At 39.9% G+C, this 26276-nt stretch overlaps 1 protein-coding gene across 1 annotated transcript; it reads left to right on the top strand.

Annotated features, from left to right (window-relative positions):
* Nucleotides 1–4128: 4128 nt before the first annotated feature.
* acsbg2 (acyl-CoA synthetase bubblegum family member 2) lies at nucleotides 4129–21476 on the top strand. The gene is made up of 15 exons (XM_076088289.1): nucleotides 4129–4288; nucleotides 8264–8399; nucleotides 8757–8878; nucleotides 10313–10584; nucleotides 11731–11819; nucleotides 12915–13035; nucleotides 13379–13459; nucleotides 13548–13697; nucleotides 14318–14494; nucleotides 15352–15533; nucleotides 16088–16330; nucleotides 16449–16666; nucleotides 16795–16934; nucleotides 18329–18575; nucleotides 19541–21476. Exons 1-15 carry the CDS (start codon nucleotides 4282–4284, stop codon nucleotides 19657–19659), a joined length of 2304 nt encoding a protein of 767 aa, XP_075944404.1. The 5' UTR covers nucleotides 4129–4281; the 3' UTR covers nucleotides 19660–21476.
* The last annotated feature ends 4800 nt before the right edge of the window (nucleotides 21477–26276 follow it).

Here is a 26276-nt window from a genome sequence, read left to right as displayed (position 1 = left end):
TGAACAGAGGCGCTCACAAGTTGCTCTGAACACATGCGCTCACATTCAGGAACAGCCAACACTGAGAAGCGTCTGCTCGTGGTAAATCGTGCCATTTATTGGTTAATCTTATCACTTATCGCGCTGATTTCAACATCAGCATCAAGCCATGTAATATTGACTTTGTCTGTTGAAGGATTATTTGTACGTGGGAGTAAAAGTTAACATCATTAGTGTGTGTTTTGTTACTGTAAGATAAATTCAAGTTGCACAACACCGCAAAGCCGCTTAACTTGAATGAACCGTGTCGCAACAAACCATCACAGGGCAGATGAAGGACAGCATGTTAACGAGCAACGTTACGCGGCTAATGAGGGTACATTAGTACTTTAGCCTTACGTTCTTTATCTATAATTTAGGCAATTTTCCTATTTCCATCAAGTTGCAGCGCCAATGGCAGGTATACAGATTAAGTCCCACCCCTTGGCTACTATCTACCACCTGCTCTGCTAGCATCTGTAACTCACCTGGTTTTCATCTTTAATCCTTTACATTTGAAACAATACTGATGTATTCTGTCCATAATCTAACCAAAATGGGTTTGTAACACTGTACTGGATGGTTGAATTTGAACACCTCATTTGACTATTACTAGCACTCTACACAACAACATGTCCCATGAGTCTTAGCCATTATTGCAATGCCAAAACCTGCTGGGAGAGGTCGTTTTTTGGAGGCTAGCAATGCTTTTATTATTTATTCCTTGTTACCTGGACATTTGACTGTCCAGGTAACAATAGAAAGTTTATTAAGTCTGTTTTTTTTTTTTTTTTGTTTTGAGGACTACTGTTTTTATTAATTAGTATATAGATTTATATTATTTAAAAATGTATTTATCTAAACTTTATTTAAAACTATCTTAGGATCAACAGCAATTTATTTATTTAAAAAGGTACAATATTAGACGGGGAGTCAGGACAGTTCAGTTAGCCAGTTAGCCTCTGTATAGCAACCTGAATTATGACAGTTCAAACCCCATCGTGGGGGGCATCATCCCGTGGGACTTTCCTCACTCCCTGCCGGATTAGAGAAATTCTGTTGCAGCCGCTGCACAGGTTAGACCCACTGCTGACGCGGTGAGGTCTGTGTACGTTTAATAGTTTGTTTTATCATTGAAACAAAAAACAAAATTACAGAAACACACAAACACCCTGTTGGTTTTCATTGAAAAACAACAGGATATTCCTGTGTTTTTTGCTATCAAAACGTACACAGACAGCTCTCCTCCCGGCGAAGTAGTCTCCTGGTGGCGGGAGAATGACACAAAAATAGAGTCGTTTTCTCATTTCTGCCAATTTGGATTTAATCCAATATACAAACTATTAAAAAATGCATGGACCGTACAGTAAACACAAAGATAGCTAACGTAAACTATAGGCCGACTACACACCACACGCAAAGATTATAAGATAGCAGTGTTATTTTGATGACTGTAAAGGCATGGAGCCAGTAGTAGAGGTGAAATGCTGCCCCTTATTTGCTTGGAGCATGTGGCCAGTCAAACATTTAACTTTACACCCTTTAGGCCCTTGAGTACATTTTATTGTAAATAATGTTGTACTTAAATAGACGATCTGAATACTTCTTCCACCACTGCAAATCCCATGTCGTTTCCTTGTCACTTTACTTTAGTGCTAGGATATCTAAGCCGTATAATCGATCTTAAAACTGTGGTATTTCTCCAGTAAAATCACAAACATAACAAACATGTAAACATTATCATGAACACATGGACAGTTTTGTCTTTGTAGATGAGACTGATGAGAAATCCCTCCAGTAGCTCAATAAACCTCTTTTTAACATAATGTCAATTTAGTGATAATGACTGTAAATGTTTAATGTTTTATCCCTGGAGTTTGATATTTGATCAAACAGAAAAAAAAGTCAGTTTACAGCACTGCCTCAGCAGAGCGTGGGACGAGACAGAGGATGTCACTGACCGACTATAACCTCAGTGCAGGGTGCATCAGCACTAAACCCATCCTGCAGCATCTCAGCATCTGCGCATGAGTACACTGGATCAGCCGGCCTCTGGATGTCATGTGATGCTGTGGTGTGGTGGATCTGCATTTTCGTCTCTCGTGGCAATTGGCTGAGACCGATCTTTCTACAGTGCAGTGATGTGAGCATCTACACACGTGAGATATTTTAAGACTGATCTTAAAAAGTAAGCCACATGAAATAAATGAGAAGATAATCATCAACTATTAACACCTGCTTCAATTGATGTCATGTGCAGATACAGACACACCAATGCAAAGTGTGTGTGAATGTGTTTTTCTCAGAGTTTTAAGGTCAGCTTTACTGTCATTATACAATACAGGACTGCACAAATACATTGAGTTGTAGCCCACTCCATGCCACAAACACATCAAATATTTAGTTAGATAATCAACACATATTTAAATTAAAATAGAACAAAGTTTATAGCACTAAAGGAATTATATATAGATATATATGTATCGTATTTTATTACATACAGGTATGATGCTTAAATGTTAAGAGTCAGCTTTCACATTTCAAAGGGTCAGGGCTAATTTAATCACATATTCTAATCAGTTTGAGGAGGAAATGTGCTTTCTGCCTCCTCTACTTGACCTAGTGAACTCTAGAGTTCAGGGGAAGAGCGGCTGTCTTTGTTGTAGCATCTTGTATATCTGGTCATGGCTCAGAAGAACCAGAAGTACAGGATTGGCTTGTCATGCTGCGTACTTGGGCTGAGCTTTGATTTTCAGCTAGAGGGCTAAATTTAAGTTTGCAAACAATGTTACGAGTGCTATTGTCACAATGTTGATACATTCAGTTTATAAGAAAAAGTTTATTTTCTCAATAGTTCAGGTATATACTGATTACTGCTGCGATGCAGTAAGCAAGGTTTATATTTTGATTAGAAGCTTTACTAAGTTACAATAACACACTCTAAAAATACAGAAGTATAATAAGCAAAACAAATGCATTTAAAACACTCAATACACTAAAATGGTCCCTGTGATTATCATCGCTGATGCATGAATGCTGTTGGTTGGTTGAGCTCATTTAAGCTATTTTATATGAGACAAACCTCCAAACTATTCAGTTTAGTTTAATTTAGGACAAGCACAAGAAGCAAATCCTCACATTTTAAATGTACTTTGACATTTTTGCTTGAGAATCGACTTTTCAAATTTTTCAAATAGTTGATAGCTGATTAATATTCTGTCGATCGACTAATTGATTAATCGTTTCAGCTCCAATTTTGTATGCAGCTAGCTGGGTAATTGAATCTATAACAGTGCCTCATATTCTACGAGGTCATCATAGGTGAAGTTAGTAAAGTATATTAACTATAGCTGTGAAATAGTTACAGTGGAGGAAAAAGTATTCCCTTTGGAATGGAAATAGAAGTTTAAAGTGGTGTGAAATGGAAATACTTGCATAATTAGATTTGTACTTTAGTACAATACTGGTAATGTATTATGCTATTTTGAAGGTTTAGGGGAAATTTGGATTAATTTGCAACTAACAACTTCTTCATATTTTGCAGACAAAGTGATTAGTTGACAAGTCAAGACAATAATTTGCAAATGATTTTAGAATGAAAATAATTATTATTTAGATTTATTTAAAATGAAGGAAGATTGGAAGAAGAAGGAAAATAAATATGTCATATTTTTATGAATGTGGATCACAGGTTGGTGCATGTTTGTATTGTAAGAATGATTTCAGTCAGTGGAAAGTCATGAAGTCAAACCAGTACAGCTGCACTTGTATTCTGGTTTGTCCGATAGTAACCCAGCATAGCTGCAACGTGTGTTTTGAGTGTGTGTGTGTGTGTGTGTGTGTGTAGGGGAGTAATTATGTAGGGGGATGGGTCGGAGTTTCATAGCATCATCTGTCAAGTGTGTGTGTGTGTCTGTGAGCTGCTTCCCCCACCTTATTCATTTGGCTTGCGTGGCCTTATATGGAAAATGGATCGTGTGGTGTGAGCAGTTTTAACCAATCAGGTTGGTTTGGATGATGGAGTAGGGAGGGAGTGTTTCTGGAGGAAGCAGGCTGGCCTGGTCTGGGTGGGGTTTTTAGGGGGTGGGACCAACTCAGCCGGCTGCTGTTTGAAAATGAATGATATGCTGCTCAAGTTGTAGAAGCGGTGATCTGTTGGGTTATTGTGTGTTAACCGGCAAACAGTATTTACAGATAAGGGAAAGTGGACGATTTCAGAGAAAACCTGAAATACAAACCGGGGAAACATAATATTTTCAAGCAATGCAATGTGAGTAGCTCAATTTAAATGTTTTATTTCATGTATTTGAGATGTAGTCCTCTTAACGTGAACTCAAGCTCTCACTCAGACAGATCAGGTTTGGTCAGAAACAGGTTGGTAATGATGCCTGAGAAAACCGCTTATATGTACGTATGTTTCATGTCTGATACTAAGGATGCTGTATGGATTAATATCCCCTCCATGCTCAAGTTTTATGCCACGTCTGATTTCCCTTGTTATAATTCTTAACCACTCCCTCTACCGTTTTAATTAAAGAGTTCATTTATATCCTGATTTTAGCTCAGACGCCATATAATACATAATATGTAATCTGTGAATTTCAATAGAGGTGAAATGTGTGGCTCTTTACAACATGCGGACATCTGCTCGCTTGTAAAAGGGTGTAACCCAACCAGCACATATTTTGCCGGATGACAACTAATGTTAAAGGGATGCCTTTGAAGCCTTTCCCCTTCTTCTCTTTATAAATGTCTGCATTGGTTTACACATTTTTGAAACTGGACAAAAAAATGTTAAGCTTGACGTGGTAGCTGTGTATTGAGGACGCTTATGATTACACCCAGCGGTAAACCACTGCAGGGGACTGTTCAGAGGCAGCATCTGGCCGAGGACGCTGATCTTTCAGAGGATGGTATTGATAGAAATCCAGTTCATCTCTGTTGTGTTCTGGGCGACACCATTAGGTTCAGATAGTCAAGTGGAGATGGCTGGTATCTTCGACAAGGGGAGACGATGCATGACAATAGAAAGACGCACCAGAAGGGAGGGGCTGGGGGTTTTGTCTGAACTGTTTGACAAGGGATTAACCTAACTGAAGTTTGCAGGCATGGTGGTATTGTGTTGGGGAGAGCCCCTTGTTTGGCATTCATGTTTTTGGCTGAAGATGGGGTTGTGATAGTTGTCTGCTTTCTTTATTGAGTAGACACTTCTACATTAATCAGTGATACAACTTAAAAAGGTTTAAGTTTCCTGCTGTTGCATTTTCGCTTTTTTAAATCGAACAGCTGCTGTTGCGCACAAATCTGCTACATTCATAATCCTCTCCTGATTTAATGAATGCAATTGCAATAATGATGTCAGTTTGCGCAGTGCTTATTCCATCAGATAATTCATCCTGAGCATTAACTGTGGTGGCAAATGACAAGGAAACTTAACTAAATCACGCAAGAAAGGACATAAAAAATGTCCTCCTGTCTGAAAGGTGCAGTAGAGCAGTTAATACATTTGTTGGGTGACAGAAGATTAATCAGCAACTATTTTGATGATCAATTCATTGTTTGAGGCCAAACATTTGCTTGTTCCAGCTTCTCTGATGTGAAAGTTTGCTGTTTAATATCATTGTAAATCAAATATATTTTGGTTTTGCACTGTTTATCAAACATTTGAAGACGCCACCTTGTCATACATCTTTCATTATTTTCTGACAATTTTACAGATTAACTTAATACAGTTGAAGCAAAACCATGGTCTCTTGGGGAAAAGGGGTGCAAGTTCAAGTAAAGGTGAAGCCCACAAAGGGATCACAAGGGTGATATCGGTAAACTGCAGCATAGCAGGAAAGGTAATAAGACAAATCTAAAATCGATAGTTCACAAGGCAGTAGTTTGATTTTTCGCCATCTCAGCTCAGTAACCTTGATGACAAACGATTGATGTAAGAAGCAGGGGGTCACCACCCCAGAGATCATTTAAAGGGACGCATCTCTAGCATTTATTCATGATCTAAACATCCTGAGCTCATGTGATGAAACCTCGTCAGACCAAAATGGACAGTGCTGAGAGGAATTTAAAAAGGGGACAAGCAAGAAATAGCCCAAGGGCTTTTTCAAGAAAAGGGGGGGGGGGCTTTTAGGATGCCTGTCCAAACCACACCCCAGTTCACTCCATATCATTCTGCCTACACTCTCAACTTAACTCCCTTTTAATACTGCTGGAAACCCACATCCACTAACAGCTGTATTGGAAGTAAGAAGCCAAATAAAATGGCAGCAGTGAGATCACATCTTAGCTGAAAGACCTTTAGGCTTCCGTAGGAGTCATTGACAAAGTGTCCTCGGTGTCAGCTGGCTGCTCGTCGTATGAATTAAGTAGGATCACTAGTAAACAGTGATGGCAGTTTGAGGTGATTGCTGCTGATTCTTCAAAGTCCAGAATTTCAGGAATGCTGGTAATTGTGTTCCTGCTATTTTAGAAACAGTCCACACATGGCAAATGCCATTTTACCTGTTTTCATTTTTTTTTGAAGGTGTGGTTGGCTGCGTGATAGAAAATATTTTTGTTCCTGCTCTCTGAACTCTCCGGAGTCCAATTGTCCCTGACAAGCGAGTCATGATAGGCTGCTGCCACAATGGGCAGACGAAACCGCTGGTATGTGTTTTCAGCCACCTTAAATATACAGGCCAGCAGCAGCAGCAGCAGCTCAGACCTGTGAATTACCAAACAGAGGGGCTTGAATGAGAGGGAGCGTCATGGAGGTGTGTGTTTGATGTTGGACGAGTGGTGATGGTTTATTGTTTCGGAGGCTTTGACGTGTTGCCCGTGATGAAATGTCATGTCAGTGGGAGAAAAGGATTATCCCTCCAGCTCTTTTGAAATGAAACTGATCACCTTTTAGACGCTCTAAAACCATGTCAAGGATGCACAGGATGATTGATACAGGAGGACAAACAATCTGGCTTTTATGCTCTCATATCCTTAAATTTGGGTTCGAGGGTTGAGCAATGGAAACGTTGGTGTTTTGTTGACCAAGCACAGCAATGAAAGCCATTATTTGCAGCAAGACAATGTTATCTGCAGCAAGACTTTCCACTTTGCCAGCTCGCTCCACATGTTCCCCACACTGTTGCCATGCAACATCATTTTGTCAACAGATCCGGTCGTAGTATAGACGAAGACTATGTTTGTTTAGCAGCTCATAAAGTCAGCTAGAAAGGTTAACAACATGTCAGGATGATATTTGTGCAGATTACAGGTTTCCTTTATCTGTCTGAATTCAGCAGAGTACAGCAGTAACTATACGTCGTCAATATGTAGAGTAATTATTGTTTAAATAACTTGTGTACACTAAAACCTGCACAAGAGCCCAAAACACGAATGCATGTGTAAATATAACATCAACTACAACTGCTAGAAAAAGTAATGTGACCTGGTGCCAACATCACTCAGGTGTGAGTCTTGTGAGTATAGAAGCTGCCGGCTGTCACACGTTGGCGTTGCTGTCTCACAATTAGACCGAGCAATTCCTTTTTCTTTTTAGACGTCAAAAAACATCTTCTCAAAAGAGTGTGCGTCTAGATTTCTTATCAAATAAAAAGCACCCTACCCAGAAATAAATTAAATTGAGCTCAAAGTCAATTGACGGAAGATTAGTCAGCAACTATTTTGATTATCATGCAAGTCCACTTCTAAGCAAAAATGCTACCATTCTCAGGTTGCAGCATCTCAATTGTGTGGATTTTGCTTCCTTTATCTGTTTTATTTATATGTTCACGTTTTAGGCTGTTGGTTGGACAAAGGAAGGCATTTAAAGACGTTACCTAGGGGTTTAAAAAAAATGTAACAGACATTTTTCACAATTTTCTTACATTGAGAAAACAATCAATGAATTAATCGATAGTGAAAACAATGCTGAGTTGCGGCCCTTTACTAAATGAACTCACCAATGGAAGAGCTCAGTATAAATTGCTCCTAGATTTGGACATTATTAAAAAGGTCTATCGTCAAACTCCTCGTTCAGTCTCTGGGGAGTGTTTTTGTGAAACAGTTTTTTGCCTTTTTGCAGATGCACCCGATACAGTTTTGGGATATTCTTATACTATGTTGCGTATACACACATGGCTTATATCTCGTTATCTTATTCATCATCTGTAAAAGCCTTCACTTCACTTGCTGTGGATGCTTGTAAGAGATGTGCTTGTCGAGTATACAGAAGCTAACAAGCCCTGTGACTCCTCTCTCCTCTCAGTGACCGTGTGTGAGCCCACCGCCATGTCTGAAGCCGTGGTGATGGAGCCTCCCAGAGCAGGCGGCTTACTGGAGTCATCCTACGGTGCAGGACACAGCGCAGCCTCCCTCGATGACTGCATCGTGGACAGAGCAAAGTACGTCCACACAAACATATCCAGGACACCGCGGCACCAATGTCCCCCGAGAGCTTTGGTTAGAGGATGAATCTGAGGGGTCACACGATGTCAAATAAGAGAATTAATGTTTATATTTGAACAGCCAAAAATACCACCCAGGTTAGAGCTCCAGCGCTCAGTGGTAATTCACATAATGGTATCGTGCAGATTCATTGTGTGTATGATTAGTGTAATCATAGTGGTTTCATCACTTTTTTCGGAGCCAAAGTTTTCCCCATACGACTCAGAGCAGGTTCAGGCTTCTGCCTCTGATTTTCCCCCCAAGGATCCACTTTTCTGTTTTAAGTGAATGTGTTTTCCTTTCACCTTCTTCAGTGAGTCTTCAGAGGAAGAGTCCGCAGGGGAAAGAGATGAGGAGATTGGTGCACACGCTGAAGTCGCCAGCAGCACCAAGGCTACAGAGGTCCCTGCTGAACAGACCTCAAACACACAAACAGGTGAGGCCTGAAGAAAAGCCACGTGATGTGAATGCGTTTACTCTCTTTGTCCCTTCCTGAACTCTTAACAGTCGTGAGCGCGGTGCAGCCGTATTAAAAGTTTTGACAAGCAATACACATACAGACAACTGGGATAATACTCGAAGTTGAATGCAGTCAATGTGTTGGCTGTAGTCGCTGAAGTCAGCATTAGTGAACGCGGTTTTTCTCTGAACTTTTCCCCTGAGGAAGTGGGCCAAACCGAGGTGAGCGAACTCCACATTCTTTAGAAGAACAACTTGACTTCCCTTTTCCTGCCGGCTTTTTCCAGTCCGAACTTTGACATTCCTTCCTGCCTCGGTCACTGACGGAAAATCCTAGCACGAGTACTTCCCTGATATTTGTTGTTACACAACGAGAACCTTCATAATTACCCCGATGTTAATCTGATAAATAGGTCATTATACTGGTTGTATAAGATTAGAAACTGAAATCACATTTTCAGTTACTCTTTCAGTTTCCCTACTGACTGAAATGTCCTTGAATTGAACTATGGCTGTACAGTCTATAACATTCACATCCTGCCCTCTCATCAGCTCTGATAACCAGCTGTTTGTGTTCTACCAACATTTAGTTCATCTGTTTAATTTGACACCATCGCATATTGAAAACATCCAGCTAGCAACGGTACACTTTTCTTTCTTAGTGTAAAAAACACAAGATGTGTTTCTAATCAAAGAAAATCTTTTTTATTGCATATTTTTTTTGTAGCACGAGCCATCGATAATGTTAATTTTGTATTCGCCAAAGTGATTGTTGACATCTCCGAACACTGCAACATTGCCACAAAGGGGTCAAACGGGTGAAGAAACATGTCGGTAAGATGATCAGACAAATTGAAAACAAGCCCACAGTTTGATTATCTTAGGTTAGAGCACTAAAAATGTTGCTAGCGTTGCCTCACCGCACAGGAAACTGGGTGCACACACAACTATGTTCAGTGTGGTGACTCTAAGTTGAACCAGGAAGTCGTTCTGCAAACAGAGTTTTTATTTTACTGGTTGCTTTTAACAACCTGTAGGAGGAACTGATTCATCTTTTAAAATCGTTCTCCGCAGCTACTTTGCTGCATACAATTAACATAAAAATTAAACCCCATGTTGTGTTTTTATTTATTTATTTATTAAATAAAATAACCTTTTGTGTTTCATGCGAGAACGTTTGCTTCTCCAAACAGCCAGTCGGGTTGGTGTGATGGTGAGATATTTACTTTCTAGGAAAACTACATTTAGCTAATCAGAAGTAAAAGCTTGTTTGTATTTGAATGCAGTATCAGAGGGTGTGTGGCATCTCCTCTAGTACAATACATGCAGGATGTTTGAAAACTAGAGGAACGAGCACAACGTTTAGTTCTCAACCACCTCTATCTTATTTTTGTCTGTCATTTTCTTCCAGTGAACACCCAGCGTCCAAACTCCCTTCCGGTGCCAGCAGCAGGAGGGCTCGGCCTGTGGACGTCACAGGGTGACGCAGAGGTGATGCTGAGGATGGGGGACTCTGGCCTGGCTGCTGAGACCCCTCTGACCATCGACCAGATGTTCACCTCAGCTGTGGAGCGCTTTGCCGACTATACAGCTCTGAGCTGGAAGGAGGGCGAGCAGCAGAAGAGCCTGAACTACAGAGAATATTACCAGACCTGCCGCACCGCTGCCAAGAGTTTCCTTAAGGTACTTTCTTTTATCTATTGATTAATCCAGTATGAATGACACTCATTTCAGAAGATGAAGCGTTCATCTATATAGTTAGATATTCCGATTCCTTCTATTCTTATTACAATAATATTTGGGAGGGTTTTAGCAGCACACACCATCAAAATCTCCTGCTTTTAAGTGTTAAGTATATTTTCCGCCCTCTCAGTAATAAAGAATACGAACAATTCATTGACTAATTGAGTCACTTTTTCAGAAGAAAATGCCAAATGTCATCTTTAATTGAATATCTTTGGGTTTTTGGATTGTTGGATGAACAAAACCAGACAAATAAAGAGAAAAGAAATAACTAATCACACAGTGACTGGTGTTCAATGCTGGAAACGTTGGTGTTGCTCAATTAGAGAAATTCCTCACAGTAATCTCATTACGTGTGTGCTCCTTTTAGTTTCTATTCACCCTGAGCAACAATTCCCCTTCAGTATCAAAAGGTCTAAGATTTCCTTTTTGTTTGAAACAATCAACTTCTGTTATTATTGTTTTAAAGCTAATCCAAACAACACGTCACGCATCACAAAAAAGCCGGGGTGAAATTGTGCCTCGGCTGTTTGTTCAGCACAGAGCACTTCATTGTTTGTGAAACTGAACAGCTTGTCAGCATGGAGACTCAGCAGGACGTCATGTACACACACATAAAGACATACTTACATGTGGCTGTCTGCATTTAAACATACACGACTAATCTGATCCTAAACCTCCATACATGCACACCCTTCGACATGCGACATGATTTTCCATCTGCACGAGTGGAGCTTTAGATTTAAAGCCTCATGTTCAAACTACTGTTGTGAAAGACTTCACAAGTTATTTAAAAAAGCTCATTGCAGTGTTGGTATCGGTTCCCTTCTCCAGTCTCCTGTGTCATTCATCTGTTTCTATAGTAACAAACCCTGAGCTCTGCTCGATCTGTCGATTCAACAGCTCAAAACTGCCTCCAAATGTTTCAGGAATACAGACACTGATTCCAGTGCATGCATGAGAGAATCATTTCTCTATTGAACTTGCGGAGGAGTAAAATCTCATCCCTACAACAGCAAACACTCTGAAAATGGATGTGAAGGATATCCCAATATTATTGTTTTATGATTGTTTTTTTCTACACAGCTTGGTTTGCAGCGCTACCACGGTGTCGGCATCCTGGGTTTCAACTCGGCTGAGTGGTTCATCTCTGACATTGCAGCTATTTTTGCTGGGTGAGTTTCATCTCTGAATTTGACAGCAATGAGCTCAGTGTTGGCTCACTCACGTTTTCATTGCCAGCTCTGTGTTTATGCGTGTGTTCATGTCTTCCATACCCGAGTGGTGTGATCCAAGACTTGAAATGTGAGTTCACCAGAGCGCAGACCTTCGGGTGTTATCTCTTAGCCTCTTAGCTGAAAGACATCTTGATTAATAGGTGACAGCACAACGCTTAAAAGGAAGCTGATCAACTGCAGTGTTGAAAGCAACCAAGCACCCTTTGGGGTTCAGAACCACTGGACTAAACTACCCAAACATATAAAGTAGTTAAAACTTGCTTCACCTCTTCCAGCTAAAACAGTAAAATGCTGTTAAACAACAAATTTAATTTCAGTATTTAACAATATAATTATACAATCCTATGAGTCAGTGTCCAAGTACTTTAACTTTTAAATACAATACTTTTACAATAATGTAATGGAGTTGTTATACATTGTTGTATTGATCATTTTACGTAAGTAAAAGGATTTGAGTACTTCTTCCACTCCAGTAATCACAAGCCTCTTCATCAATATTTAAAGTTGGCGGCTCCAACAGAAAACAGAAACCTTGTGCTTCCTTCAGCTAGAAGCTAAAAGGGGTTGAGAAATTGATTCCATCCGAGTAACGAAATACCTTTCACGGCGTCTGCTCAATTTCATCCATGATTATCATGACAATTTCCTGGAAGGCTGATCGCAAGAGTGCATTGAGAATTGGGAAATAAGTTTGGTTATTCAAAAGATCAGTACATGTCGTTTCTCTAAACCTGCGATAGATTCCCACGCCTACAGTCTGCTCAGTGCTGAGTAACGCACGACAACAGGATTGTATTGAAACTACGGTTAACTCGTCAAACTGGTCCTGATGAGACGAATCACAGGTTTAGTTTTTTTTTAGTTTTTTTAACTCAGTAGAAGACTGCAGGTCATGTCGCTGGAAAGCCAAAAGACAACAATGCTGCTAGGTCAGGTCTTTTGTCACCAGGAATGGGACAGAGTTTCATCTGACTCTGTGTAAACGTAAAAGTGAAACTGCTATAAGTCTGACTGTTGTTTTGTCTGCTGCAGTGGGTTTGCTGTTGGCATCTACACCACCAACTCTCCCGAGGCATGCCAGTACGTAGCAGAGAACAGCAAGGCCAATATCATTGTGGTGGAGAATCACAAACAGCTGCAGAAGATCCTTCAGGTGAGATCAGAATGAGTTGCATACAAACACTTGACATCTATAAATCGAAGATATGAATGCAGGTTTTATTGTTTTATTTTATATGTGATCAGGACAGCAAAAAGGCGGGAAGAAAAAAGGAAGATTTGTATTTTTCTCCATTTTGTTGCCACCATTTATTGTCAGTGGTATCAATAATTAAGAGACAGAAATGTGAATTGGCGGCATCTTTTAGAACGGTATAGAGATTTATTAAAATGACATAACTCTAATCGTTTTAAATACTTACAGCCAGTGGTGTAGTCTTCTTATTAACTGTAGTCTGCTTCATGTGCTCATGGGATTATACTTTGTTTGTTTACAGATTGAAGACAAGCTGCCGCACTTGAAAGCCATTATCCAGTACAAAGATGCACTTAAAGAGAAAAGACCAAATCTGTACTCGGTAAGTACACAATCTGTTCATGGCAAACATGAAAATATTAGTTTAGTTAAATTAGCATCATCTAAGTGATTTTGCTTGTGTACTGCAGTGGGCGGAGTTCATGGAGCTCGGACGCGATGAGCCCGACGCACCCCTCGATGCGATCGTCTCCAGCCAGAAGCCCAACCAGTGCTGCACGCTCATCTACACCTCGGGGACCACAGGCCAGCCCAAAGGAGTCATGCTCAGCCATGATAATGTGAGTTACACGAGCCAAGTGTTTCTTTACCTCTTGAGGATAGAGAAGTTCTATATATTTACATATTTTGAGTTTCTTTGATAACTTTAGTTACCTTGCAGACTCAGGTTATTAATACATTTAAAAAAAGGATGTATTATTATAGATTAAGCTGCCCAGCAGTATAAAAAGTAGTTGAAATTAGCTCCACCTTTACCAGTTGCAACATTAGTGATGCTTACACATCAATGCATCTCAAGTTGTATTTTGATGTAAGTACACATGTACTTTTACTTAAGATTTTGAATGCAGGACCTTTACTTGTAACAGATTATTTTTACACTGTGGTATTGCTTCTTTGAAAGATCGGACTACTTCTTCCACCCATGGCTGTAGTCCTGTTAAACCATAGACTCATTAACATGGCATCTGGCTGTCTCAAACAAACAAAAACCTCTCATGCACGTATTGTATTCCTGTCAAAGTTCACTTATATGAGGTATAAAACACTGGTCATAAACTTTCACCATTGTTTTTGTGCAATTCTCTTCATCTTGTCAATAGCATGTCTGTGTGTGACCTCCCATGTATAAAACAATAAAGATACCTCATTAAATGTATTGCTCTCTCCTCGCCCTCAGATAACATGGACCGCGCTCTCCACCTGCCGCCATGTGGGTCTGACAGACGCCACTCACAGTCAGGAGTTGGTGGTCAGCTACCTGCCGCTCAGCCACGTCGCTGCTCAGATGGTAGACATCTGGGTCACCATGAGGGTCGGAGGGGCGACCCACTTTGCCCAGCCAGATGCACTGAAGGTGAGATACAACAGTGGTGTTTAGTACACAAGCACACAAAATATATGGCCCATTATTAACGGCAGAGATTTAAGATAAAAATTCAAATATTGAACAACATTTTTCAAAGAAGGAAAAATGGGCGATTTGAAATCATCAGCAGCTGACATTAACATTCATGCAGTTTGTCTTGATTTATATAGTATTTGCAATATTAATAATGATTTGTATAGCTCCTTGCATGCAGAGACAAAGCCCAAATTGCTTTACAAAAAGAGGTTTACAAATGTTTAGTACAGAACTCAAGCAAAAACAGCCAATGAAATGTTTACCAAACCAAACAATAATCTTAAAATATTAAGAACAAAAGATTTACAGGGACAAATAGAAAAAGAAACGGATTTCTTATAAATTATCATAATATCGAGTAAAAAGATTCAAAACGTAGTTTTAGTTTGCCGCTCTAAGATCAGGATGGAGCGTATTTCATAGTTTAGGAGCATGAAAACAGAAAGGATCGATTTAGTGGATGGTCATTATATCTTTGAACACTAATCATGTGCATCTCTCCATAACGTGTCCTTTCATGGCGAGATTGTATCCGTCTGGCATGCTACGCTGCAGCCTCTCAGGGCTCTTCGTTTCTTAAGGCTTCTCTCATTTCACCATCACCGCCCCTACACATTCATCAGCATAGCCTGAGGGTGGACATATGAGTGTGATACAGTAGATATGAAAAGCTAATTTATTTTTCATGCAATAGTTTCCAAGAACAATATGGTGGCAGATTTAACCCTTTCTGCTCATTTCCTCTCCATGAGCGCTGTAAACTGCATGTGCCATTTGTGTTTAAAACTCTGCTTTCTTTTCTAAATCAGGGCTCTCTGGTAAACACGTTGAAGGAAGTGCGTCCCACGGCCTTCATGGGCGTCCCACGTGTCTGGGAGAAGATGCAGGAGAAGATGAAGTCTGTCGGGGCCAAGTCTTCAACTGTGCGCAGGAAACTGGCTGCCTGGGCCAAAGATGTTGGCCTGCAGACTAATCTGACCAAAATGAATCAGTACGTACGTGTTATAAAACTACAGCTTTATTTAGACATGCTTAAATCACTCCTCGTTCCTGTTTCCAACCTTGGGTTCTCTCTTTTTACCAAACTGCTATTTTTTTAATGTTTTGATGACATTGTGTCTCATTTATTATCTGTTGGGATGCTGGATTCATGGTGCCTTGAGTCATTACAGCTCTGTGAAGTTGTGCTTTGAGCTAAATGCTAGAGGAGAGCTGAAAGGATCAAACTGATTACGATTCATCCTGAGGGCAACATGTCTGTACCAAATAGTATGGCATCCATCTAATAGTTGTTATATTTTATTTACAATCACAAATGTTCACCTCGTTGCGGCACTAGAGGAAAAGTCAGAGGATCACCAAAGCCGGCAGGATTCATTGTCTGGATATCATGAATGTCTGTACAGCATTTCATGGTAATCCATCCAACAGCTGTTGAGATGTTCCAGTGTGAACCAACAGACCGGCTGACATTGCCATTCCTAGATCCCAAGCTGCTGGCGTAGCTCAAAACTCTTACACTTGCTGTTTTGTGTCTTTCCTCAGAAGCGGAGCAGCTGGCCGCACGCCGCTCAGCTATCAAGTAGCCAAAAAGCTTGTGTTCAAAAAGGTGCGCAAGGCTCTGGGCCTGGACCGCTGCAGCAAGTGCTACACCGGTGCCGCTCCCATAACCAAAGACACCCTGGAGTTCTTCCTCAGTCTAGACATCCCTCTGTACGAGCTGTACGGCATGAGCGAGAGCACCGGACCTCACACAATCTCCATCCCCGAGGCCTTCAAGCTCACCAGGTACATTTTCTTTTTTTAACTTCCAATTTGATTTCACGCAGAATTTCCTTTACACTGACAAATCAGAGCCAACTCAAAAGCACGTGGTGAATTATGAAAATGTTGTTTTGTCCTGCAGTTGTGGTAAAGAGATCCCAGGGTGCAAGACGAAGCTGCACAACCCAGACGAGGAGGGAAACGGTGAGATCTGCTTCTGGGGCCGTCACGTCTTCATGGGTTACCTCAACATGCCCGACAAGACGGATGAGGCTCTCGATGCAGAGGGTTGGCTGCACTCCGGTGACTTGGGCAAACACGACCAGAACGGATTCCTCTTCATCACCGGAAGAATTAAAGGTACTTATTCTATATTCTTCTTAGAGGATGGACTTGGTGTCCTGTTACAGGAGATACAATCTCTAAGCCTAGGAACATTTTTCTTTATCTTTGGTCAATAAAGTATGTTACTTAACTGTGATTTTTAGAGCTGATCATCACCGCAGGAGGAGAGAACATCCCTCCCGTTCCTATCGAGGATGCTGTGAAGGATGCCGTGCCGCTGATTAGTAACGCCATGCTGATCGGAGACAAGAGGAAGTTTCTATCTATGCTGCTCACCATTAAGGTGAGTCCCAGAAACCGGGGCTGCGGTCGAATAGTCAAAACAATATAGTCCTATGTCTTTTCCTTTACCTTGATGGAAAACATGTCACGGAAAGATGTGAAGGAAAACTCACAAGGACTTAGGAAAAGACAGCCGCAGAGAAACCAACTGCTCTTACACTGGTATATTATTTTACGCAACTTTATAACGCATAGAAAAAGAGAACAGAGACTAATTTGATGCTGTACAATTTGATTCCTGTCCAAAATAGAGTCACACCTCCTAAAGTACAATTAAACAGCGATGTTGTTGATGGCCGAATGGTGCGTCGCTTTAAATGTAGCTGCCGCACGGAATGGGGGACGGCATGATCTCCTTTCTTTTTGTAAAGGATGGTCCACTGCACTTTATCCTAAAGGAGATACGGAAGCAAGCATTGAAGCTGATTTCGCTGTGATATCATTTATTAAGAAGGATAATCAATTAATAATTGATAGAGCTCAAATTGAAACAGAATCAATCTTTACAAAAGAGCTTCACAACTGAGGATAAAATGTAAAGATCATTGACGGGGAAATCACAGCTCAAATGTTAATAAAGATTTAATTAATTACTTATCATTTTAAATTAAGTTTATAAATGCACCTTTGACATTTTACAGAACACTGTTGTCTGCCATTTTCATAAATTTTGTTGGTAATTTCCAAAGAATCTAAAAAATGTTGTACTATAAGTTGACATATCTCACCGTATATTTCATGTCCACCATGTTTCACCCTCAGCTATGTTTTAGTAAACCGTTTGTAAATCTGGTCTAAAGTATGTTTGGATGTGCACATCTTACTTCTTTTATAAATACCAGTTTGTGAGGGAAATGGCGTATGCATGTTTTTTTGTGCATATGTACCGTTTATTAATGTGGCCCCTGGTGTAACCTTCCAGCAAGCACGGTTCTGTTTGTGCATTTTAATCACAGTCGAAGAAGGGGACAGCAGGGCACCGGAACGAGAAGGGAAACTGTACTCGTGAAGATAACACAGGAAGTAACAGGCTGTTGAACAGAGTGAAGGAGATCAGATGGAGACTGCAGATATAACTTGTCAGCCATTCTTTATCTGAGCCTTGTAAACATCATATCATACTTTGTATCTAATCTCAGAAAGAGATAATATATATATCATATATATATCTTGTTTTAACTGATGAAAAAGGAGCAGCATAAAAAAGTGAAGCGTTTGCTTTTCAGACGTTTCTTTTCAGATGCTGCCATCTAGAGGGCTTTAAGGAAAACAGACTCAAATTCAAAATGTTTGATATATTAATGATTTGAGTTGCATGGACAAGAATATATATATATATACATAAAAATAAAAATAGGTGATATAATTCAACTTTTCAAATGTTCTTCTCTCCAGTGCCAGCTAAACGCAGAGTCAGGAGAACCAGAGGACGAGCTGACACCGGAAGCTATTGAGCTCTGCAGGAAGCTGGGCAGCAACGCCACACGAGTCTCTGAGATCGCAGGCGGCCAAGACCGACTGATCCACGCCGCCGTTCAGGAGGGAATCAACCGAGTCAACAAGGAGGCGAACTCCAACGCTCAGCGCATTCAGAAGTGGATCATCCTGGATCGTGATTTCTCCCTTCCAGGAGGAGAGCTTGGTGAGTGAGATGTGAACGCAGGGTGTGCTGACTATTGGGGATCTTTATTTTGCAGGAAGAGGACAATTGACTCTGTAATTGTGTTAAACCTGCAGTGTGTGGTATTCACAATGGAGAGTCCAAGGCTTCAAATGACCTTCCTGAACCACTTATGACGAAAGGGCTTCTTCTAACTCGGTGGTCTCCAAACTTTTTTAGATTAATACAAAGTCTCACATGGTGCATGGCTCTATGGGTTGTTAAATCAAAAAGTCATTTTTTCCTCTTCAGACTGTTTCTTTTGAATAATGTATAGATGCCTGGGGTGGTAAAACTAGTAGAAACAATTAGATCAACAATTAGTTGATCGACAATCAATTATCAAAATAGTTAACTATTCATTTTCTAATTGTCATTTTTCAAGCAAAAAGACCAAACTTACTCTCTCTCGTCTTTTCTTCATGTCACAGACTTTGTCATTTTATATGGAGCCTGTTGTTGAGAACAAATACTCTTTTTAACGCATTTTCACTGTTTTCTGACTTTACTGTATCGCCAAAACTATTACAAATCAACAAATAATTGTCTGATTAATCAGTAATTAAAATTAATAAACGTTAGTTGCAGAAAAAATGTAAAAAAATCATAAACCAAATTGTCTTAAGCAGAACTTTGATTTTTTTTTTTCTTCCTAAAACTACTACATTATTAAGAGTCAAATGCATCATCTTAAATTAGAGTGACTTACAACACTGACCATAAGGCATATCATAATAATCTGGTCTTAAACCTTTGACCGAGTCGGCAGTCAGGTTCAAGTTAAACCTCAGAAACAACGACCTGTAGTGGAGTGTAGATGACATCCACGGGACAAAGCAACTAGGTTTAGACTAAATCATGTGTGCAGTTTAAACTATAGTTTTAGGAAGTGATATAATGATTAGTTTTAAGTGTTTAACAATATGAATTCCTTACTTGTTCCACAGGCCCTACCATGAAGCTGAAGAGGCCGGTGGTGGCGAAGATGTACAAGGAGCAGATTGAGAACTTTTATAAGGAGCTGGCAACTCCAACGACCCCCGAAAACCCGCTGCCTCCCAAATAGAGCTCCACCTGCAGGGAGATCCAGGCCGTCTGAGCCAACATGCAGACACACCTCACCTCATTAATCCAGCCATTTTTTTTTTGTAAAAATGTTTTGATTGCCTTCAATTTTGGTCATTTGTCTTTGTTTACATTTGTAGGTGTTGTGCTGAAAATAAGAAGCCATTGTAAAAAAAATAGCTTTATGATTTTGAAGACGTGTTCAGTAAGTCGAAGTTGACTATTTGGATTACTGGGATGAACAGTAATATCCGATACATGAAGGAGCAGCAGCTGTACGTAAGGACATTTCTTGGGTTTATTTTACTGTATTACTTGAGATAAGAGACAGAATCCAAAAAAAGTTTAGGATGTTTTTAAAGAATTTGTCTTAACATGTTTTTCTTAATTTATTTTGGGTTTGCCAAAGTTTACATGGGCTAAATGACCTTCAAACGAAGAGCATTTCTATGAAAGACTCCGTTTCTTAACTGAATCATATGCAAATGTTTACTGGCATTTTACATGTATTTGGTCTTTTTTGTTCTTGTCTTTGTCAGCTGGGTTTCAAAGAAAAGAATAATTTATTTTGTACATGTTATCAAATAAAGCCAACGTTTTCCACAGAGGTAGTTGCAGTTAGAAAGGTATTGAAATCTATCTCATAACTTAGCATCCACATCTAGTTTTTCATGCTGTAAAACACGTCACTGAAGCCATATCTATTGCCTTTTGTAATTGTAAAGTCAGACACAACTGCCTGGTCCTGTTGAAATGTTTTCCAACAGTCCTTCTGCTGTGATTTTTGTGGAATATTGTAAATATGTTTTGCCTATATCATCTTTCACTTATTTTTTTTTACAGTTGGTTTTTTCAGACATTTTGTCAGCAGCCCAGAAATCTCATGCATAATATTATTGCACTCAAACTAAGAAACAAAGACTTGCTTGGAATGTACAAAAGTTAAATTATATGTAGCTTCATGGCAAGTATATTACCTGGTCTGTTGCCATCCCTTGTTCACATAAATGTACAAATGTTTGAGGTTTTGATCCGGAGACTACATGTCTTTAGCCTCCTTGAAGATGTTTCACACATCTTCAAAGAAAAAAGTTTTTAAAAGGAAGTATAAGAGTTTGTACTCCAAAGAGCTGGTCTTGTATATGAAGTAATTATGTATATAATAAGCATATCGTAGGTATTCGTAGTACTCTTAGCAGTTCACAGTGAAGGTGGGTTTGGCGGTAATGGTTTGCTCAAAGTAACTGAAGTTCAGGGTAAACCGAGCAATTTTTACACACGTGTATAAAGTTAAATCAGGAAATGACGGTGATTCAGTGTGTCTGGATCTACCTGACCTGAAACAGCTGTTGTTGGTGTTGACAATATCAGGGTTGAAATGTGGAGATATGCATGAAGAAGTATGTGAATGTTGGGTGTTTGATCAGTTACGGAATAAAAGTTGAATAAGCTAATGTGAACTCTGTTGTTATTCTGTGTGAGGCCTGTTGAATGTAAAGTATCTAGATCAATCTGATCGTTTACTAAAGTAAAAGTAGCAATACCACAGTATAGAAATACTGTTACACATAAAAAGTCAAAGCATTCAAAATGTACTTAATATAGCAAATGTTAAAAGTACTCGTTTTGCAGAATGAGTCCTATTTCAAAAGATTGTATATTATTGAATTATAATAATTGATGCATTAATGTGCATATCAGCTGGTAAAAGTGGGGCTGATTTTAATTTATTTACATATTGACAGGTAGCTTGTGAATTTCTTCCCAGGGAGCAATAAGGTTTTGTATTAATCTATAATAAAACTATTTATGAGTTGATTATATTTTGCATTATTTATCTGAAAAACAAGTACAATTCTCAATAAATATAGTTCAGTAAAAAGTACAATAATTCCTATTAAAATACATTGGAGTAAAAGTATTAAGTGACATCAAATGGAAATACTCAAGTAAAGTACAAGTACTTCAAAAATGTTACTTTAAGCACAGTGAGTAGTTGCTGTCATTACTGCCCCTGCACAATGCAACGGGACACTCGGCAATAAATACTGACTTCAACTGTTGAGCAATTGTGTTGCCTCAATCCTCAAGTTTCACAGTACTGTTGTAGTATATTTGATTACGTTACACTATAAAAACAAAGCGGTTATTAGTCCAATACAACACTACTACAAACCCACAGCCTTCAAACTAACTGAGTCAACACAACTTCAGAAATGCTTCTGCAAGACTTTTTGACAGCTCGTTACTTACCTCCCATCACAGCTGCTGAGGGTCTTTGAGTTGTTCACCAACAAGCTGAAAGTATGAAGAGACCTCAGATCTTCCCAGCAAACAGTTTCAACGTTCAAACTTCCTGTGCTGGAGCCCTCATTAATGTTTTTAGTAACACCCGTTTCTCCTGTTATTACAAGTAGAAATGTCCGCAGTGAAAGATCCCAACAGGACTCTTAATTAGTGCTTCATTAAAGGCAGGTGTGTTAAGTAACAACAAGAACACCGTTTGCTGCAGAAGCTCAAATAGAATTCCAGATTATTTAGGTTCATGTCATTTCCAATAAAGTGAAAATTCAGACACATTTCTCAGTTCATTTGTTGTGAAATTTAAATTTCACCAAAATGGTAAAAATAAAGGGTAAACTTACGAGTGGGTTATTTCAGTCAAATCATATATCACTGTGTGTGTAAAGTCATATCGCAATTTAAGATTATATTCTTTATCAATAAATCAGTTGATCACTTTTTCAAAGAATAGATTTTTTTTTGCCAATAAAATGTCAGAAAATTGTTTTTAAAAAAATGCACATTATATTTTATAACACAATACATTAAAACAGTTGTCAATTAATTTTCTTGATTGGCTTATCGGTTAACCAAATTCATGCAAAGTTTAATGAGAATCTGACCGTTTCTTGGTTTATCCTGCAATTTAATAACCTGACAAATGTATGTCATCAAAACATGAAAGATCATATAAATATCCAGTATTTCCATACAGAAGTCTTGGTAATACATTTGTAACATTGCCCACAATGGTGTCTCACACCCGGAGACATAAATGTATGGCAAAAACCCACATTAGATTTCCTCAATGCGGATCTGCGTCAGAGTACAATTTATTGATCAGCCTTCGCCAATAAATGTCCCTCCTATAATGACGTTCCCTCGATAGATGGTCAATGCCTCGTGAGCATTACTGGCCGGCCCGCTGCGTGTCCTTTTAACCCCGCAGACTGCATTGAACCATCACGTGAACTTTACGTGAACCCTGCACACACGCACACCCATGACCGGGTCGCACAACGGTCAATGATGATCGGACACACGCGGGGACAACAGTACTTAATGACTTTATTAATAATATGATTTAAAAATTAAAAATAACATTAAAATAACAATGTTTTGTCCTCGTTAACAACTTGCATCATATGGCCACATGGTGGCATTGTAATGCCAAGTTTTTATTTTCAAAAAAATACCAAATTGTTCTGCACATCCAGTTTGTTCTTCTTGGACCACATATAAGGAACACATTTCAGACATCCCCCCCCCCCCCCCCCCCTGCCCACAAGAAATCAAACCTTTATAAATACAGGCATCCCTGTACCCTTGTCACAGACACATTATGACAACCACTGACACAGGAAACATCCCGTCTGCACATGCCCCCCTCCCACCCCGCTCCACATATTTGCAACCATTTGCTCTATATTGTTCCTCATCCTCTAAAGATCCACACAGTAGATATTCTACCTTTGCTGTATTATACATGTTTTATATATAATATAGTCTCAGCTGAAATGTTTCACTCCAACAGACCTGCAAAGGGAAAGGGACCGGAAGTGTTTCTCTGCAATCTTGATTCCCATTTTCACTTTTTTTTTTTTTTCTTTCTTTCATTAATGTCTTCAATGGTTGCTCAACACAGAAACAAAGGGCTCTAAGGAAAATGTAACTCTTATAGTGGTTTACATTAGGACCACCAGTTTCAATTATTTCAAACTTAAATTTCTGAGAAATCGTGTTTTATCCGTCATTTTGGTTGGCAGGCGGCTCCAAGTGCTACGATACCCACGAGCCTCAGCGGTCGTTGCAATGGAGGAGCCACATAGAGGCACAACGGAGGAAGAAACGCCTGCAGCTCTCGCCAATGCTCTCTGAAAAATCTCTTCTTCCTGCATCCAGTGACGTGGCAGTGACGTCGTTGGAGGGAAAGAAAAACGACAGAGTGCTACTCCAGCTTTAGTAGCCGTGGGGCGCAACGCGGCTCAAAAATATGTCCTTGTTCTTTTCAATTGTGTTATGTTTCCAACAGCAAAAATAGCATCCCCAAATTTTGAGTGCAGAGGACATTATGAATGAGAATTATTATTTTTTGCCTCGGGAAGACGGAGTAACAAGCCGCTGCAGCGAGACAGCAGGGGGGGGGGGGGAAGAACAGCTATAGAACCGGCATATTCTCACATCGTACTCTGTGAATTGAGGATTTATTTCGACCAAACCAGCGTTGATGATTGTTGGAACAGTGGAAGGACTAACTCATGGATCTGGTAAGTTTTCATTTGTTTCTATCCAGTTTGAATGGAGTGCGTTTTACGATGAGTTAAAAGAAAATTAAGCCTGTCTTAGTTTAGAGAAAGAGAGACACTTGGATTCAGAAGGCGTACGGTTGTATTTTTCAGTAGAATATTGTCTTCATGAACAGTTTTGAGAGTTTATTGTGTATAGTCATCAGCTGTAGCTGAAGCGCAATGCATACTGGTACATGTAGGCACAGCCGGCACGGCACCACATCAGGAGAGAGATCGGCATTCTGGGTCAATATAGCACAAACTGGGGAATTTATGTCTTTAACGGACTACATTTACCATCAACACTGATTGGAGATCCACGTTAAAAAGGTGGCAAATTTTCATTTTAACTGAACGCAGCGGAATTCATCCAAAAGTGACCCAAAAAATGAAAAGTAAACCGATTTAAGATATTATACAATCAGCTTTCTCAACAGCTTTATTAGCTTCTGTCCACGTTTAGCGGCGCTTGTGATAGAATTTGAAGCCCATTGATTTGATGTTTCTGGCCGCAATGCTCCTTGGGAGTCGTAGTTAACCAACTATCTTTTCTAACGCGTTTTTAAATCATTTGGACTCGATGATTGAATCGGGAGAGTTTCATGTTGATCCAAGCAGTAAAAGTGCTCCAACTGTGAGTAACGCAACACTGTCTGTAGGGAAAGAATGAATGGGATTTTAACTTCCGGTACCAGCAGCGCTGAAAACATCTCCAACTCTATTGTTTCCTATGATGCATTTCTTCAGCCTCAAGTTATCATAACATAACTAAATTATGTGACCGGTTTTGTTTGGGAATAGACTTCTATGAATGAGTAGAAAACAAACACTCATATCATGACTGGACATGACACGGAACATAAACAGTTCTAGCTCAGGAGTTCAGTCCCCTGAACCAAAGTGTTGGACTCCTTTTATCCTCATTTTGAGGTTTAGCTCATCCAGCAAACATTTTCCTACACCTGCTTCTTGGTGTTCAGCTGTCATCAGAATAATGACACACAAAACATAAAGGGAACATCCCTCATAACGTTTCACACCAAAAAATAGATCCAACGGGCATGTTTGTTTTGTGAATAATAGTGACAAATCATGCCAAAATAAAGACAATTAAATAAGAAACAAACAAAAGGTTGGCAAAAAAAAAAGAATCAAAAAAAAATAAATTCATATCATATTGCATGTAAATATTGTATAAAATCCTTAAAAATACAGTTCAGGTAACTACTTAAGTACTGAAGTCATCACAGCCAAAAGTGCAGAGGTCCATAAATAAAACATCGACTGTGGGTAGACAGTAGGGCTTCTCTCGAGTCCCCACGTAACCTCCCCTTCTCAACCACCACAAGGGACTGAATGAGCGCCCGGTCAAAGGCCAGAGTTCATGAACTAGGACTCAAACGTTCCCACATCGATGCGCAGAGAAGAGGACAGGAAGGTTGTTCTTTAAAATCTCTCCTATCGCTGACAAACACACTCGCAGACGCACAAACTTCACTCACACAAAGTTGCAAAGTTCATTCTCAGTAATCACGGCCTGAAGTTCTGTTGACGGAGGCACACCTAGAGAAAAATGAGGGTGGGACGGGGGAAGAAGTGAGGGCAGGAGGGGGGGGGTTACTGCAGGGCACATAAGGCGGCAGGAATCCAGTTTTTTTTTTTGAGACACATTTTCCGTGCTCAGACGGCGTTTACAGTAAGGGCCGAGGGAGTGTGTACATGTCGCTGAGCCAGGCAGGCAACAGAAAAAGAAAGAGAAGTATTAAAGCTATCGAGGCGTCAGAATAAACACACTGTCGGCAGGAACAAAAAAAAAAAAAAAAAAAAAGAAAAAGAAGAAGAGGAGGGGAGGGAATCGGTCATTGAAGGTTTATACCACAGTGTGTGTGTGTGTGTGTGTGGAGCCTAAAGGGGCCACAGGAACTAACACAACAGGGGCCTGAATCAAGAAGCAAGTTCACCTCATTCTGGCTTTCTTTGGGGTTTTCTGGCTTCACATCACCGGTGATCCTGGAAACCGGTCTCACCAAGCTGGCTCGTGGCTCTG

The sequence above is a fragment of the Anarhichas minor genome, unplaced genomic scaffold, assembly GCF_050575085.1.
Source record: "Anarhichas minor isolate MPS153535 unplaced genomic scaffold, ASM5057508v1 ptg000010l, whole genome shotgun sequence".
NCBI classification, from domain to species: Eukaryota; Metazoa; Chordata; class Actinopteri; order Perciformes; family Anarhichadidae; genus Anarhichas; species Anarhichas minor.
This window is presented reverse-complemented; position numbering and strand designations above follow the sequence as displayed.

Coding starts and splice junctions, on each gene's coding strand:
- acsbg2 (XM_076088289.1), top strand. Junction 8,400..8,756: donor TGCATCGTGGACAGAGCAAA/GTACGTCCACAC, acceptor CACCTTCTTCAG/TGAGTCTTCAGAGGAAGAGT. Junction 11,820..12,914: donor ATTGCAGCTATTTTTGCTGG/GTGAGTTTCATC, acceptor TGTCTGCTGCAG/TGGGTTTGCTGTTGGCATCT.